The sequence below is a fragment of the Blennius ocellaris genome (genome assembly GCF_963422515.1).
Source record: "Blennius ocellaris genome assembly, chromosome: 1".
Lineage (NCBI taxonomy): Eukaryota > Metazoa > Chordata > Actinopteri > Blenniiformes > Blenniidae > Blennius > Blennius ocellaris.
The window spans coordinates 15,550,598-15,567,811 of NC_137650.1; the positions used below are offsets into that span (position 1 = coordinate 15,550,598).

At 42.8% G+C, this 17,214-nt stretch overlaps 1 protein-coding gene across 2 annotated transcripts; it reads left to right on the forward strand.

Annotated features, from left to right (window-relative positions):
- Positions 1-680: 680 nt before the first annotated feature.
- LOC308132481 (AP-2 complex subunit alpha-2-like) lies at positions 681-16,401 on the forward strand. 2 transcript variants are annotated; one of them, XM_080499598.1, is made up of 23 exons: positions 681-872; positions 2,670-2,738; positions 2,976-3,118; positions 3,897-4,090; positions 4,300-4,429; positions 4,998-5,099; positions 5,181-5,289; positions 5,381-5,531; positions 5,643-5,811; positions 6,983-7,120; positions 7,202-7,384; positions 7,512-7,609; positions 8,590-8,821; positions 9,764-9,928; positions 11,313-11,402; positions 11,927-12,060; positions 13,224-13,306; positions 13,440-13,528; positions 13,650-13,774; positions 13,870-13,986; positions 14,793-14,862; positions 15,337-15,471; positions 15,743-16,401. In XM_080499598.1, the coding sequence occupies exons 1-23, from the start codon at positions 806-808 to the stop codon at positions 15,818-15,820; spliced, it is 2,871 nt and encodes a 956-aa protein (XP_080355724.1). In that variant the 5' UTR covers positions 681-805; the 3' UTR covers positions 15,821-16,401. The 2 variants fall into 2 exon arrangements, with proteins under 2 accessions (XP_080355724.1, XP_080355725.1); XM_080499599.1 differs by lacking the exon at positions 11,313-11,402.
- The last annotated feature ends 813 nt before the right edge of the window (positions 16,402-17,214 follow it).

The following is a 17,214-nucleotide window of genomic DNA, read 5'->3' on the forward strand; positions in this document are numbered from 1 at the left end:
GTACTGATTGCTCAAACACTGAATATAAAAACTGTTGGGGGAAAAAAGGAAATTCTTTTCAGACTATCTGGAAGAACCACACAAGTTTCTTCTGGCACAAAGTTGAACAGAGTGAGAAGTTAGATTCTGAAATGGGTGGCAGTCATTTCTTTTCAGTTTTTCTTTGGAGTTTGTTCATCCTGGAGGTAGATGGAGTCAAACATCAGCTCAGCCTGTGCACTGTTGGAAAATGTGCTTACTTTGTTCTCATTGTGTCTCTGTAGAATCTCTGTAGAATCCGAAATGAATTCAAAATCTTAAAAAAACATGTGATTAAACCAATTAAAGTATTAACGTTATGAATACACACACAAACACACATACATAATACACAGATTATTATGTGCAAAGCACTTTGTGTTGCATTGTTTTCTCACATAAAAAGTACTCGACAAATTCATTTCGATTAATTTCATTTTTGAAATCTAAAAAAGCAGCGCTGACCGTGAACGTTGTGACTGGAGTTACAACACTGCCCCCTGCGGCGAGACGCGTCACTACACGCTGCCGGTGCAGTCGGCGAAAGCCCACAAGTTTGGAACGCGGCCGCGCGCTTCCACTCGGGGGTTTCCGGAGAGCTTTTTTTGCACCGCCATGTATTGGGACGCGGCCGCTCGCCGGCGCCTCCGTCACGTATCGGGGGCTCCCTCCCTGGAGTGCACAGCCACGGCTCGCCGCTGTAGCAAAACAACTTGTCAAACAAAAGTCACGTTACTCCACGACGTTACTCTGAGACGCCGGAGAGGCTGTGACGGGAGCGGAGACGATGCCCACGGTGTCTAAAACGGACGGGATGCGCGGCCTGGCCGTGTTCATCTCCGACATCAGGAACTGTAAGTTTGTTTTCATCACCTTCACTGACACCTCGTCTTCTTCTCGGGTTCGCTCGGAACGAGTTAGCCGGAGGGGGGGGGGGGGCGGTGGGTGACAACCAGAACAGCGCTTTCTTGGCGAAATCCTCGATCGTTTTCTCTCTCTGCGTGCACAGGTTTGTTTAAAGTCGACCTTTACAAGTGTGTCTTAGACTGAAACACCCCGCAAGCAGTGAGCCGTGAGCCCCCGCTGGCTCATTAAAACTAGCCTTTAGCTCCGAGCGGCTAACGTCACGTCAAAGGGCGTGGACCAGACCAGCGCCCCGAGAAGTAGTGGACAGAAAGACCCACGAACAAAAAACAACAACAACAACCCCTTTCTGCTCACTTCACCTCTTAATCTTCCCCGTTTCCTCATCTGAACGTGGCTAAAAGTTGTGGACGAGCCCTGGTGTGTTTAATGTTGTGTGAAGGTGCAGCTGTTTGACATGCAGGAAGTGTCCCTGGAAGAAGAAGAAGAAGAATGGAATAAACACATGATTTCACTGTACATATACATAATCATACACAGGTGTGTGTCTGCCGGATCTACCCTGTTAGACCAGCTGTGTAAATGAAAATGAAAACGTAGATTAATTTAATGTGAATGTGCAGAAGCAGGTGCAGCTCAAAAGATGAGGAAGTCCAAGCTGGGAGTTAAATGTTTCTCTTATTAAAGAAAAAACAGACAAATAGACTTCCCAGGTTAAAGAAGGGGCTTGATTTTGCTTCACTGTAATATATATATATTTTTTTTACTAATCACTCAGACATTAAAATTAGTCCACAGACTGCAGAGGTTAACAGGTTAAGAATCACTGCAGTGCGTGTCCACATTTATAACAATAACAACTTTAAATGATCAGTATTTTGTTATTATCTTTGTTGTATTTATTTCTTTTGGTTGTTATTAATTAGTTCTGGACATGTAAGCTGATCAGATTTCACATTTAAAAGTGAGTCTAATCATCAATTTATGATATAATGTGCAGCGCTGAGAGTTACAGCTTTATTCATACTTTATTAGGAGTTTGTTCTTTTGCAGTGATTTCCTCCACCCAGTTCTTAATTCCCAAGTGACCACAATCTCTGGATATTCCTGAATTTAATGATTCAAACACATTATTTAATGAAGATTATAAAATCCTCAAAATGGGATCACCTCCCTCTGCTATTATTTCCATTATGTAATTATATTAGAGCGTTATCACTATTGAGATGATTTGGTCTACAATATTCTACCGAATGTTTTTAGTCTTCAGCTTCAAAATGAGCATGTTTAAAAAAAAAAAATCAGTTTTAACATTTTAGAAGTATTCTTTATTGATCATTATTCTTCATTCATATCTCGGAGCTTCATCATCCCATGAAACCAGAAATAATGATGTATGTGAGGTGATGAATGACAACCATCGAAAAACAACTGTTTTCAATGTGACAAGCTGGTTTTAACGCCGAGCTTCGGCCAAAATAAAGAAAAATCCCCCAATTTTTTGAAATACAGTTTGGCAATTTAAAGACGAATGAAGAAATGGAGATGTGAGGGGGAAAACTTCCACTTTATACTCAATTATAGTCACAACCTTTAATGTGTCAAGACCCCGCTGCACAAAACACAAAGTTTGTCTTCAGAATCAATTTCTCATATTCTGAATAGTATCTGCGTTTTATCAGGCTCTGCAGGAAGCATGTTACGGTAACATTTACCTGAACTGTTTTTGGGTGTGAACCCACCACTGTCAGTATCTCTGCTCTGAATGCATCTTCATCTCGTTGCAGGTAAAAGTAAAGAGGCCGAGATCAAGAGGATAAACAAAGAACTGGCCAACATCCGGTCCAAGTTTAAAGGTCGGTGCTGACCACTGCTACACGATGCACTGAAGACAAGCACTTGTTAAAAAAGAAAAAGTAATAGAGAATGCTTTAAATATCATGTTTGGACAACAGAAAAACGCTGGATTTCTGTCTTAACTGCTTCTGAATGAAAAGTAGTGGTTTGAATGGTGGCCAGTGGGCTCTTTTTTTTTTTTTTTTTACCTCCTGGGAGAATAATATTAGTCTGTTATTGTTTGTGTGTCCAAACAGGAGACAAAGCACTTGATGGTTACAGCAAAAAGAAGTATGTATGCAAGCTGCTCTTCATCTTCCTCCTGGGCCACGACATCGATTTCGGACACATGGAGGCTGTCAACCTGCTCAGCTCCAACAAGTACACGGAGAAACAAATCGTACGTATTCTGCTGGGTTCTGGAAGACAGCTTTCACACAGGGTGTTGATTTTAGTGGCTGCCAAAGCCGCTATTGGGTAAATAAAACCAAAGTTTGTGCTTTTCACCGAGACAGGCTGTGTTACACTGTTTTGGTTGTGAATCTCCTATAAACTGGGAAAGTCTAATGAAAGTTGATTATGTGGTGTTAAAGTTGAGCCACACACCGACGCTTCTTGTACCTTCCAGCAGGAATCGGTGCATTTTGTTGAGTTAGTGTGTAACAGGTGGCTTTCAGATCCCGTCAGGTAAGTTCAGTGTACCTGGAGATTTGTATTTATACCAAACAGTCTCCTCTTCCTCGAGAACAAAAAAAAAACAGCTTCTGTTTTCAAATATTTCAAGACCGGCAGATCATTTTTCCTTACTGTTAGTTTCACATAACTTAGTGAGCTTTTTAAATCCCGCTCACATGTATTATATGTATTATATGTATATAACATTTACAATATTAGTGAAGAATATAAGGATTTTTATGTGTTGGTTTGGTTTAATGGCTGTAAAACATGGTTTAGTTCAGGGGCAACATGTAGCCTGAGTTTAATCTTGAATGGGGCCGACTGGTAAAATATTTCCATAATAACCTTTAAATTTCATTTATGTTCGACACCAATGTTTTAAAGTGTCCTTTGGAAAAAAAAAATTAAAAAATCCATCATTTTCTGTATCGCCTGCATACAGTTTCTCTTGAATGTGATGATGTTTGAGCCACCTGTGTTTCCCGGGCGTCTTCCTCCAGGGTTACCTGTTCATCTCGGTGCTGGTGAACTCCAACAGCGATCTCATCCGTCTCATCAACAACGCGCTGAAGAACGACCTCTCCAGCCGCAACCCCACCTTCATGAACCTCGCTCTGCACTGCATCGCCAACGTGGGCAGCAGAGAAATGGCCGAGGCCTTCGCCTTGGAGGTCCCCCGCATCCTGGTCGCAGGGTTCGTACCTGGATATTTTCCACAGCCGTACAGATAAAGTGATCGTGACCTGATCTGAGTATCTGTGGCATTAAAACTGTGTTTACCAGTGATTTACAGTTAATCTGGTAGTTTTTTTTTTCCCCCTGAATGTCACCGTTTAAGTGAGTGTTTTGAGCTTGAATACATTTTTACGAGTTGAAGGTGATTGTGTTTTGTCCCCCCCCCAGAGACAGCATGGACAGTGTGAAGCAGAGTGCAGCTCTCTGTCTATTGCGCCTCAACAGGACCTCCCCAGACCTCATCCCCATGGGGGATTGGACGGCGCGGGTGGTCCACCTGCTCAACGATCAGCACCTGGTCAGAGTGGATCCAACACACACTCCCCCTTTTTACACATTCACTGCACATGCTGCATTGTGGGTCACAGCAGGTTTCATCTACGGAGATACGTGGTTAGAAAGAACAATGTGACGACAAACCGCCTGGCATCCGATTCAAAATTCCGGCAAAAACCATACAGAATCCTTTAGATTCAACAAAGCCACAAGATAGTAAAAAAAACATACATTGACGTAGGAGTTTAATGAGCGATAATGCAAGAAATATAACTGCAACGGCGAAAAAAATGTATTCATATATGAGAAGAACAATGTATTTCAGCAGTTTCTGCTTGTGGCCGTGGTGAAAATCTTGAAAAGAACTGAACTATATGTGTAATTATTAAAGACAAAACATCATTCACAAATTCAGGATTTGCTTTGTTGCCGTTGTGACATTCTAAATTGAATATCAAATACAACTTCCCCACTTTTTCAGCCTGCGTCCGTCACCCAGCCTTGCCACAGCCCGTACGGTTTCTCCTTCTTGTGAAATAACGCGTCATCATCATCTCCTGTGAATTGTTAAGCCGTTGCTGTGTCTCCAGGGCGTGGTCACGGCGGCCACCAGCCTCATCACCACGCTGGCCCAGAAGAGTCCCGACGAGTTCAAGACCTCCATGTCGCTGGCTATAACCCGGCTCAGCAGGGTGGGTGTCGCCCCCCCCCCCCCGCACGGTTCCCCGTCGCTCTCCCCGGGCTCAACGTTCCAATTTGTTCGTCCCTTCCAGATTGTGACGTCGGCGTCCATCGACCTCCAGGACTACACGTACTACTTCGTGCCGGCGCCGTGGCTGTCGGTCAAACTGCTGCGCCTGCTGCAGTGCTACCCTCCACCAGGTGACCTGCACTGACCTCAACCCGTGAAGAGTAACTGTACTGTTCCTGTAAAAACCACAAAAAAAAAACCCAACAAGCTTTGTGTTTACAGAGGACGCGTCGCTGCGGAGTCGTCTAACGGAGTGTCTGGAGACGATCCTCAATAAAGCGCAGGAGCCGCCCAAGTCCAAGAAGGTCCAGCACTCCAACGCCAAGAACGCCGTTCTGTTTGAAGCCATCGCCCTCATCATCCACCATGACAGGTCGGCCACGTTTCTGCCTTGAAGCCCCTCCTACCGACCAGCTGCCGTGAGCTCCTGCCCCCCCCCCCGTTCATGTTGAAATGTGACCACGTCTCTCCGTCCCCCCCCCAGTGAGCCCACCCTGCTGGTACGAGCCTGCAACCAGCTGGGCCAGTTCTTACAGCACAGGGAGACCAACCTCCGCTACCTGGCTCTGGAGAGCATGTGCACGTTGGCCAGCTCCGAGTTCTCGCACGAGGCGGTGAAGACGCACATAGACACAGTGATCAATGCTCTGAAGGTGCAGAATTAATAATAATTATGGGGGGGGGAATCAGGAAGGCTCCTTGAGCTACAGTGTCGCAGCTAATTCAATTAAAGTAATGCCCAGATGTGGTTTTCATGACTCATCACTGCTCAGACATTTCAGTGGTTTGTCGGGAACGATTCACCAAAATCAACAATGTTGCTTTAGCGCGATGTCGAAACTCGTGGTTGAAAACCCACTGACTTTATGTAACTATGCAGATTTTAAAAAAATGTAATCGCTTCCTAAATATTAATATGCTCCATTGTAGAAACCTGTTGTTTAAGCAGCAATATGCAAACTAATTCAAGAATCTTTAAAAGACACAACCAGTTCGTACAGATTCAAATGAACGAAAAGCAAAAAAAAAAAAAAAGCATACAGATTTCTGCTTTAAACGATGGAAAATTACGTATGTTGTTTTTGAAGATGCTCTTTCCCACATGGGTGAAAACGATACACCCGACATGTGAGACGGTCAATCATTTTTATATTATAAAGAAATAAACCTACTTATCGAAGTGACGGTGAACGGTTTCCTCGTGATTCTTCTCTTTAATTCACTCCTTGTTATTTGGTGTGTGAGATTATCTAATAGTGTCAAACCACAGAATTCTAACCATTTAGACGCAACGAGTTATAACCGCTAACAGCAGCTTTGACGGTATGCAGATAAATACGCATAGTCTGAGTAGTTCTGAGACGATCACGAACAATATTTGCACTCAAAATGACCTCTTTAATGCAAGATAATTGTTTACAGCAGGGAAGTCAAACCTAAGAAAAACAAAACAAAACAAAAATTCAAAGAAAACATTGTTGTTTTTTTTTTAAACCAAATTTCTTCAGAGAAGGAAACACGACACTGAGACTGGAGTCAGATACCTCATTGCTGGCAGACTCATGTTTGTAAAAACCAGCATGCAAAATGCAGCAGTTATAGGAGCTTTTATTTTGGCGGAGGTGGGTGTGGGGGTTTAGATCCTGCCTCAGTATTTAATTACCATTATTTTATACAAGCTTATAATACATGATTAAAATGCGTTGTTTCATGTAATTTGGTGGCTTTTTTTCTCTTTTTTCTTATTTTAACTTGATCCAGATGTCATGAACTTCATAAAAATGAACCCCAGGTTTCCGCCGATGTTTTGTTTTCCCCGCACAGACGGAGCGAGATGTGAGCGTGCGCCAGCGGGCGGTGGACCTCCTGTACGCCATGTGCGACCGCAGCAACGCCAAGCAGATCGTGGCGGAGATGCTGCGCTACCTGGAGACGGCGGACTACTCCATCAGAGAGGAGATAGTGGGTGTCACTGGGACCCCCCCCCCCCCCCGCGTCTGCTTCACTCCAGACTCAGCACCGCCTTCCTCCGCCCTCCCTCAGGTGCTCAAGGTGGCGATCCTCGCGGAAAAATACGCCGTGGACTACACCTGGTACGTGGACACCATCCTCAACCTCATCCGCATCGCCGGCGACTACGTCAGCGAGGAGGTCTGGTACCGCGTCATCCAGATCGTCATCAACCAGGACGACGTGCAGGGCTACGCCGCCAAGACGGTCTTTGAGGTGAGTCTCGGTGGTTTAAACGCCGTCGTCTGAACTCCCGGCCGATCAGTGGAGGGAAGTTTCTACGCCTGCGTTAGCCTGCATTGTGTCTTTTACCCCCACCCTTCTTGTCTTTCCTGGCTTGCAGGCGCTCCAGGCTCCCGCCTGCCATGAAAACCTGGTTAAAGTCGGGGGTTACATCCTGGGAGAGTTTGGAAACCTCATCGCTGGTGACTCACGGTCAAGGTGCAAATATCCTCCACAAACTGCCCCTCCTGTCCAGATAATCACATCACGTACTGAGATTAACGTCATGATCGTCACGGAAGAATCATATTACCTGATCTCTGTTGTGATTGTGTCTGGGAACAGTCACTTTCTTACATGTATTTCAACTTCAGTCATTTGTGCTGGGTTCTTTTTTATTTTTATTTATTTATTTTACTTCCTCGAAAGCTTCTAAATGAATGAGTGAGTAACAACTTGAGTTACTGGCAAGTTTAAAGACGACTCACCAGCTCCCTGGTCCACGTATTGATGTGCAGATTCTTTGCCAATCAACACACTTCCTCACTGAATCAATGAAGATGGACTTACCATGCTGACTGATGATTTATACTCCGTGACCAAAATCGTTACCGACAGAAAAATAATAGAACTAATCATGCGTAGGGTTATTTGTTTGTTTGTTTGTTTGTTTGTTCGAAGTGAAATGATAGGAGAGAGAGTTTGTGGGCCTGATGAAATATAAAAGTTGGACCAAAACATTAAAAAAAAAACTTTGTTGTTTCCTCCTCTTCCCAATCACATACTCACAAACTTAAATATCCACAAAACAACAAAAAGTGGAAAAAAATGAACAACCACTAATGAATGCAATTCCCAAATATAAGATATAAACACTAAATTTGATAAGGAAAAAACTTAAAACGAGTGAAATGATCTGTCCGTGTAGCAAGTAAATTTCACGTGATAAAAGTAATTAAATGACTTTTAAAATAAGCCGTATTATCGATCATGTCTAACAACAGGATTTAAATCTTGTCAAGTGCCAAATAATTTGCAGTGTAAGCTGGTATGAATACAGCAGTCACATTGGATCTACATGAGAGTAGATGTGTTTTTTTTGCGTGCCATCTTAAATAAGACCTGTAGTAAAAAAAAAAAGAAAACAAACAAACTATTGTTGATCAGGCAGAAGACATATTGTGTCTCTGGTGTTCCAGCCCCCTGGTCCAGTTCAACCTCCTCCACTCCAAGTTCCACCTGTGCTCCGTGCCGACGCGGGCGCTGCTGCTGTCGGCGTACATCAAGTTCATCAACCTGTTCCCCGAGGTGAAGGCCACCATCCAGGACGTCCTGCGCTCCGACAGCCAGCTCCGCAACGCCGACGTGGAGCTGCAGCAGAGGGCGGTGGAGTACCTGCGGCTCAGCTGCATCGCCAGCACCGACATCCTGGTCAGTTGGAGCGCCGAGGTCCTCTGGGGAAACAGCGGAAGTGTGAAAAGTAACATCAAACCAGTGAATTCATTAATTTTTCACAATAAGAAAAGTGATTATTTCAAGTCTTCTGCTGCCGTGATGCATCGTGGGAATATTTGCTCAGTTTAAAAGCTCAGAGTCGATATTAATGGACAAAGTAATCAGATTATTCTTGCGGAGAAAATTAATGGACATTTTGCAGACAATCTATTTTATTTTATGAAACGACATTAAAAACAACTTACTTATAAATACGGGCATTTCTGCATTACATTTTTTTTTTTGATATGCAAAGAAAAACATTAATTCTTTCTTTTCTATTGTTCACTTTTTTCTATTTCCTTTTCTTTTCGCCTTTCTTGTTCTTTCCCATCGTCTCTTTTTTTCTATTTAATTTTTTTTAACTTTTCTTTTCTTTTTTCCCTTTTTTTTTTTCCTTTTTCTGACATTTAACCTGCTGGTACATTTCATTATCTTCTTACATACTATTTATGATATTTTGTATTACATTTTGTTTTGGGGGGGGGGGGAAGAATTACTCAGACAATAAACCACCCACCGGCCGTTTTATTTTGATTATGTCAAAATTGGAGTCCTTTCTTCTGTTTTTGGACACAACAAACCTGCTGCATATGACGGAATTAGCTTGAGGAGTTTTTTTTTTATTGTCATTTGCAGCAGGACCCGTCAGTAAAAACAGCTTAATGCTGAAAGGGATCTTGCATTTCTGTGTGGAGTTCAGCTTGTGAAAAGCTATTTAATCAAACGTTTTCATTCTGTCGTCGCATGTCTTTGCTTGAACACAAGAGGAATGTGGAGTTTTCATTATTGAAAGGATTGTTTTTTTTTTAAAGCTGCTGGTTGGTTGCGTTCCTGCTTTAAATGTGCCTCTTTGCTTGGCTCGGTGCGTCTCCACAGGCCACAGTGTTGGAAGAAATGCCCCCCTTCCCAGAGAGAGAGTCTTCAATCCTGGCCAAGTTGAAAAAGAAGAAGGGCTCGGGAAAGCTGCCAGACATAGACGACTCTCGGCGGAATGTCAATGGCAGCGCGGAGCACGGCGACGACCCCGAGCCCACGAGCAAGGCGAGTCACAGATCGGAGACGAAGCAGCCTGATCTGCACAACGGCAGTTGCGTTTTCAACTTTTACGACAAGGAAAAGACTTTTAACACACTGGCATTTACTTATTTAACGTTTTATTTGACGGAGTGTGAATTGCTGCTCTATGTGGAGTCACGTTGTTGAGAATAGCTGTTCTATTCTATAAATCAGCACATTGATTAATGTTTTGTTTTATTCCTGAATTTGTCTCAACCAGGGGATTCCGGACTTCCTGAGAGCTTTCGTCCATGTTTTTCCTGCATATTCACATCTCACTGCCTTTTGCTCCTTCGAACAACCAATAATGTAATAACTGTGTCCATTCTGAAAGGGATGAAGCCAATTTTGTGATAAATGGACGATAGTGTTCTCAAATAGTCAAATATTACTTTTACAACCACGAGTGAAACAAAGTAGCGCAGAGTTTGTGTCCTCAGTGAGTGAATTTGACGACTCCGCCCCCACCATGCCAGAGCCCTTCATTCCATTAACACAACAGAATTAGTTTTTACGACTAAAAAGATATTTCAAAAAAAGACACAATAATAAAAACAAAAAAATCAAAAATTGGTAAAACCACAAGAAATGAGAAAAACTTGAAAAGCGGCTTATAAAAACTTTAAATGACCAGGATTTCTAAGAGAAATAAAGCTTAGAAATGGCAGAACTGTTTTTAAAAAGAGCCAAAATGGTTAAAAAAGCTCAAATGTAAAGAAAGTTTTTTTTTTCAAAAATGCAGAAAAACTAAAGTGATACTGCTAAAATCGAATTCAAGGTGGTTGAAAATGTCATGAAACGTTTATCATTTTCGACTGTAATTAAAGTTCATAAATGTAGTTCATATATCAAAATATATATTTGAAACGTTATAAGCTGTGTTAGCCTAATTTTTTAAGATTAAACGTGTTTTTTGCGGCTGAAGTTAAATTTGATTTGGGAGAAAGTGACGACATCGGCTCTTTTGGTCATAAAGTTGCAGACCTCCACACTGAACCTACTTTTGACAAACAAACCTGCAAAAAAGCTGTTACTTCCACTAAATCCAGTCCTCTTATGTATTATTACAATGTTTTGTTTGCAGTTATTACATTTTGAAATATTTTTTTAAATTAATGTTTTTAATGTCAATTGTAACCATGTTTTATAAAAGTGCTATATAAATAGTTGTTGTTATTATATAACTGTCAAGTTATTACATTTTAACCTCATGGGCTTTATTACATTGGTCAGCATTATTACATTATTGGTGGTTAAAGTCCTTCCCCTTTTTAGTTTCCTGTCGTTTTCACTCCTGGATCCTTACCTTCATCTCTTCCTTCCTCTTCCTCTTCCTCTTCTTCTCTCCTCCTGTTTGTCTCTCCATCAGTCTCCTCCCTCCCTGTTGGAGGCCCTCCACTCCACCGACAGACCCCGCCCCTCCCACTTTACCCCCATGGTGCCGACTCCTCGGCCAATGGTAGAGTGATGGCACAATTACAAAAAAAAAAGAAATACAGGGGCAAGAAACCATGTGGAGTCTTGAAAACACTGCAGACAGTCGGGTCTGGGAAATAACGACGAATTAGAAGAATTTCAAAGGAAACACAGTTATCAGCATGAGTTTTGTGACATTTTGCATCAAAAAAGTATTAAAATTGTTTTTTAAACTAACATATACATAATCCACAGATAAAACTTTTGATAGATGGATGGATGGATTGATTCATAATGTTATGTTGAAATTGTAATTTCTGATACTAATTTCAAAAGAATTTGGAAAAAAAAAAACATGACTGTTACTGCCGGACTGGATGATCTAATCCTGGAAACTAAAACGCTGAGACGACGCTTCACATCCTAACGTTTGTTGACAGAATAAGGTCTGCCTGGTCTGCCCCCCCCCCCACTGACAATCATTAACAATAAAATAACTCAAGACCCTGCTTGTGTTGAAGGTCACTCCTACCTGTGAGATAATGAACGCCGTCTCTCCCCTGGCAGGCTCCCGGCCACTCCTTCACCGACGTGCTGAGCCTGAACTCCACCCCGCCGTCAACAGGAGCGAGCCTGCTGGTGGATGTGTTCTCTGACAACTCCACCTCCTCCGCTGAAGTCTCAGAAGAGCATTTTTCCAGGTGGGGGGTCACACAGGTTAGACTCTTATACGACGGTGTGATAAGAAGCAGCGTTCAATTTGGCCAACTCTCACAACAAGTCATGGGAATCTTCAGGTTCAAGAAGCGCTCAAACTTATGTTTATATTTGAGTGTTTTGAATGTATGCGCTTTATTTGAGTTGCTTTTTTTTTTTTTTTTTGAAAAGCCGGGACTTCAAATTGCAATTTTTGATCCCTCGTGTGTTTGAACGGATCTGCATAATGACGTGATTGTGAGAGTCACACAATGTTGAACCTTCGTGAGGACAAAGACATTTATTGGACTGAGGACAATTGAAAAGCCTCCTTCGGTCAGAATTCTGAGTGGAGAAAGATCGAGCCACTGGTACATTGTGTAGCGGTGATCACCACACAATGTTGTATGAAACGAGAATCTGACAAAGTTTGACGTCTATCTTATATTACCTGTGTGTGAAGGAGGTGTTGCATATGATGGCAGTGGATAAATACTCAGAGACAAATATTTCATCTCGAGCTGGCTGGACCGGTAACACAGTGCCGTAATGACTTTAAAATCTAAACTCTTTGTGGTGGTGCAAATGTCTGTATTCTCACAAAACACAACAATGACGATCTCAACATGAAGCCAATTTTAATTAAACCTTCTGGTGCCAAATACAGTGAAATGGCTGGAAAACTTCTCCTGGAGCTGTTGCATTATGGGTGTTTTTACAAACTGACCGTGACGGCATGGCTTAGAGGCTAATCCTAATTCGCTATCTCACATGGCGGAATCACAATATCTCTCAGATTTTTCCTATTTTCTTGGTGGTTTGACTGGATCGGAGCCTCTTGAGGGCCAGTTTTGTCCCACGGACTTTTAAGTTTCATGCCCCTGGTCTAAACCGAGCTGACATTCAACCCAGCAGGAAGCAGGACTGTCCTATGAGCTCGGTGTCTCCGGCATCGTTCATTGGGAAGCAGCCCGGTTTGGTCTCTGCTGACACTTTGTCCATGAAGAAGAACCCACTGCCCAGTAATCTAAACGACCTTCATCTTCATCACCTGGTTCCGATTGTATAAAACATTCCCCCATTTTCAGGAGGGACCGTCCAGCCTGCTCTCCAGAAATGTGTTGAGAAGTTCTGTCTTGTAAATTCTGCTGTATTTGTCTGATTCCAGGTTTGTTTGTAAGAACAATGGCGTTATCTACGAGAACCAGCTTCTGCAGATCGGACTGAAGACCGAATACCGGCAGAACCTGGGTGAGCACATCCGGAATAGCTTTCCTTCTTTTTCTCTTCACTTCTGCACCTTTTTTATTATTTTGATACTCACCTCGTGTTGCTGGTGATTGAGGACAACCTGTGTGTGATGAGCATGTTTCTTGTCCCGCAGGTCGTATGTACATCTTCTTCGGCAACAAGACGTCCACCCAGTTCCTCAGCTTCACCTCCTCGGTCTCCAGCGGCGACGCCCTCAAAGCTCATATCCTTCCCGCCGCTCCTGTAACTCGTCATCGCAAGACTTTCTCCCAGTAGTTACTGAGCTTCAGATCCTCACATCTCCCTGCTCTAGGTCGACACAGTCCTTGACCGTCTCCCTCCACAGCTGAACATCAACGCCAAGACCGTCGAATCGGTCGTCGAGGCAGGAGCTCAGGTCCAGCAGATCCTCAACATCGAGTGTCTGTCTGACTTCACGGACGTCCCCGTGCTCAACCTCCAGTTCAGGTCGGTGTGCGGAAGGAGAAATCGTCTGATCGGCGAAGTCACGTCTGCGTCACACAAGCTGACGTGTGTGTGTGTGTGTGTGTGTGTGTGAACAGATACGGAGGCGCGTTGCAAAACGTGGCGGTGAAACTCCCGGTGATGCTGAACAAGTTCTTCCAGCCCACCGACATGACGTCGGAAGACTTCTTCCAGCGCTGGAAGCAGCTCGGAGCGTGAGGATTCAAACCTCATTCAAAACTTCTCCTCAGGGTGGAAACATGAAGATGAACGCAAAAAAAACTGATCGTGCAGGTTTACAGCAGGTTGTAGTGACGGGTACCAAAAAAAAAAAAGTCTTGGATGTCAAACTGACGTGAGTTCAGGAGCCACATTCAGCCCAGTTTCATCTCGAGTCGCTAAACCGGTAAAATAGTGTCATAACCTTTTAAATTTTACGTTTTTTTTCTGCGTTGAGGAGCAGAGAATACCTGATAAACATGTCTAGATTTTCCAGAACCAAACAATTGCTTTGGAAAATGACTACAATGTCAACATAATGCTAATATTAATAAGACCTTCTGGTCTCCCATAGCTCATATCTCATTTGATCAAAGTAGCATTCATTTATAATTACAGTCAAACATCCTAAAATATATTTTCTGTCATAATAGAGGTAATACTATCATAGGTAAAAATATTTTTTTTGTTGTTGTAGAAAACCATTTCAAAACAATGATCATAATATAAATTAGGACACTAACCAAAGCTGAACGTGTAACAACGCCTCAATCTGTGCTGCAGTCCCACTTTGTACCACCAGGTGGTGCCATGAGTCGTACTCAAACTCATCTGTCACTCATCTTAACAGAAGAGGAACAACTCGCGTTAGAATAGTAAAAACTCCTGGAAACTACTGACATAAAGTTACATAATTAAGCTTTAATACTAGATAGATATCTCCGCAGGTACAGATTTGGTTGAAAACATCCTGTTTCTTTTGTACAAGAAGGGTTAAAAACGTTCTCTTCTGTGTGCTCAGTCCTCAGCAAGAGGTTCAGAAAATCTTCAAGGCCAATCATCCGATGGACTCGGACGTTGCCAAAGCCAAGGTGAGAAAACCTGCTCCGCCATGACGTCCGTGACCAAGTCTTGCTGATAGAGGTTCTGTACAAATCAGCCACTGACGATCAAATCTTGACCATCATTTTTTTCGGGATTATGGTGATATTTAAAGCGCCAGCCAGTCTGTGCAACAGTTAAAGGGAACAAAAGAAAAAAAAACTTGAGTTAAAATGTCATGAATCTGACAGAAACCTGCAACAGCAGCACTTTTATTTAAGTCAAGGTTAATGATGTGTGAACTGCAGGAGTGCATGAAGACTGTTCAAGAGGTATACACACTGGTGATGGATAATGAACATGCACGTCTAACCGTGTGTGTGTGTGTGTGTGTGTGTGTGTGTGTGTGTGTGTGTGTGTGTGTGTGTGTGTGTGTGTGTGTGTGTGTGTGTGTGCGTGTGCGTGCGTGCGTGCGTGCGTGCGTGCGTGCGTGCGTGCGTGCGTGCGTGCGTGTGTACACACAGATTTTAGGTTTCGGTGTGGCTCTGTTGGACGGAGTCGATCCGAATCCTACAAACTTCGTCGGAGCCGGAGTGATTCACACCAAGAGCACTCAGGTGGGCTGCCTCATCCGGCTGGAGCCCAACACACAGGCTGAGGTGAGCACACACACACACACACACACACACACACACACACACACTTTATACTAGTTTGAAGCTGCCATATGTGTTTTTTTTTCTCTCTCTCGATCCAAAAATGGGATGAAGATATAGTTTTTATGAACTGTAAAAACCTTTGTGTACTTGGACACCACTCATCCGTGTGTGTGTGTGTGTGTGTGTGTGTGTGTGTGTGTGTGTGTGTGTGTGTGTGTGTGTGTGTGTGTGTGTGTGCGCGTGCGCGCATGTGTGTGGGTGTGTGTTCCAGATGTACCGCCTCACCCTCCGGACCAGCAGGGACTCGGTCTCTCAGCAACTGTGTGATCTGCTCTGTGAACAGTTTTAGTCTCCACGTCACATCCTTTGTACCATATAGTTTTTTTTTTGTTTGTTTTTTTTTTTAATTTGACGAGCTTTACCTGTAAACAGATTTAAATGTGTGTGTTTGTTTGTTTGTTTTGTTTTGCTGCACAGGGCCTCACTAACACGTCTCTGCTTTAAACTGTATGTTTGCACTGTGACTGCGAGCACCTTAGCCGAATGTTTGTTAGCCGGATGTCGGGTGCCGTTTCAGAAACCTGCAAGTCTGAGACGTTTCATTTTCACACAGACACCCGCTGCACTTCAGTAGAAGTCGAAAAAAACACACAATCACAGACACTATTAAAGCCTCCTTGTTTCACACGTCTCTCTCGGGACAGACATTTCAGGGGATTTCACACACACACACTCGAGAGTTTTGAACACTAAGGTTTGTTATTTCACTTGTAACGGTATTTTTCCAGAAACTCTGTTTTTTAACTCTTCACATTGTGCCTGTGAACTTCAGTTGAATCCTTTAATGAGGCTGGAGGGACGTCGTCCGGTCCAAACTGCCTCGCAGGACTTAAACACTGCCTCCGTATTTCAATAAAGCAGTTTGGTGTTCAACGCAATCCGTCTTGTCTTTACCACCATCCTTTCATCAGAAGCTCAGTATTGCAGCTTCCCGTTACTCTGCCTCTCCGGAGAATCAACTGAAGCCTCCACAGAGGTCGTCTGTCTCATTTTAGAACATCTTAATATGATTCAGCTTTTTTCTGCTCACTCATCCAGTCTAAATTCATTTTTATAGCTCCTTGTCATTAATCATCTCCCTTTAAATTGACAGTGGTTTATGTTTTTAGTGGAAAATAAACTAACTCAAATAATCAAAAGACAGCAGGTAATTCTGATCTGCATCCATGGAGACAAACACAAAGTCTCTCCCCTGATGTCACACAAACGCTAGAAATCTGTTGTATTTATTCAATTGTAACTTGACAGATCAGAGTTGGAGTCCCTCAGGGAGATGTATGAGGACGCTCTTCACAGATTAAATCAAACATGAAGATACATATATTCCTCTTCCCACTCAATGTAAACACGCACACACCTGTATATCTTGACTTTTCATGTTTTTATTACATATTGTGGATTTTTTGTATTCTTCAACTATAAACAGAAACAAATAGAAAAAAATGCTTGGTTTGATGTCTTTAGACAAACTGAAGAGAAAGAAGTACAGAGTAATTAAAAAATTATATTTTTATGTTTACTAATTTCCATTAAGTCGACATGGCATTAGGTTCTGGCCTTTTGTTAAACTTCAGAGGTTGTGTGGCGTCATTTTTCTTCTGCTTTGGTGTCGTTTGAGTTGATTCGTCCAAGAGGCTGTTACAGAAACGGGAACATGCAGATTTAGATCAGTTTGAGAACCAT

What these genes read in the sequence shown, in the direction of transcription:
- LOC308132481 (XM_080499598.1), top strand. Translation starts at nt 806, where the DNA reads ATGCCCACGGTGTCTAAAACGGACGGGATGCGCGGCCTGGCCGTGTTC. An exon ending in GCAGTGCTACCCTCCACCAG is followed by an intron (nt 5,290 to 5,380) that starts GTGACCTGCACT and finishes TTGTGTTTACAG; the next exon opens with AGGACGCGTCGCTGCGGAGT. An exon ending in TCGCCAGCACCGACATCCTG is followed by an intron (nt 8,822 to 9,763) that starts GTCAGTTGGAGC and finishes GCGTCTCCACAG; the next exon opens with GCCACAGTGTTGGAAGAAAT.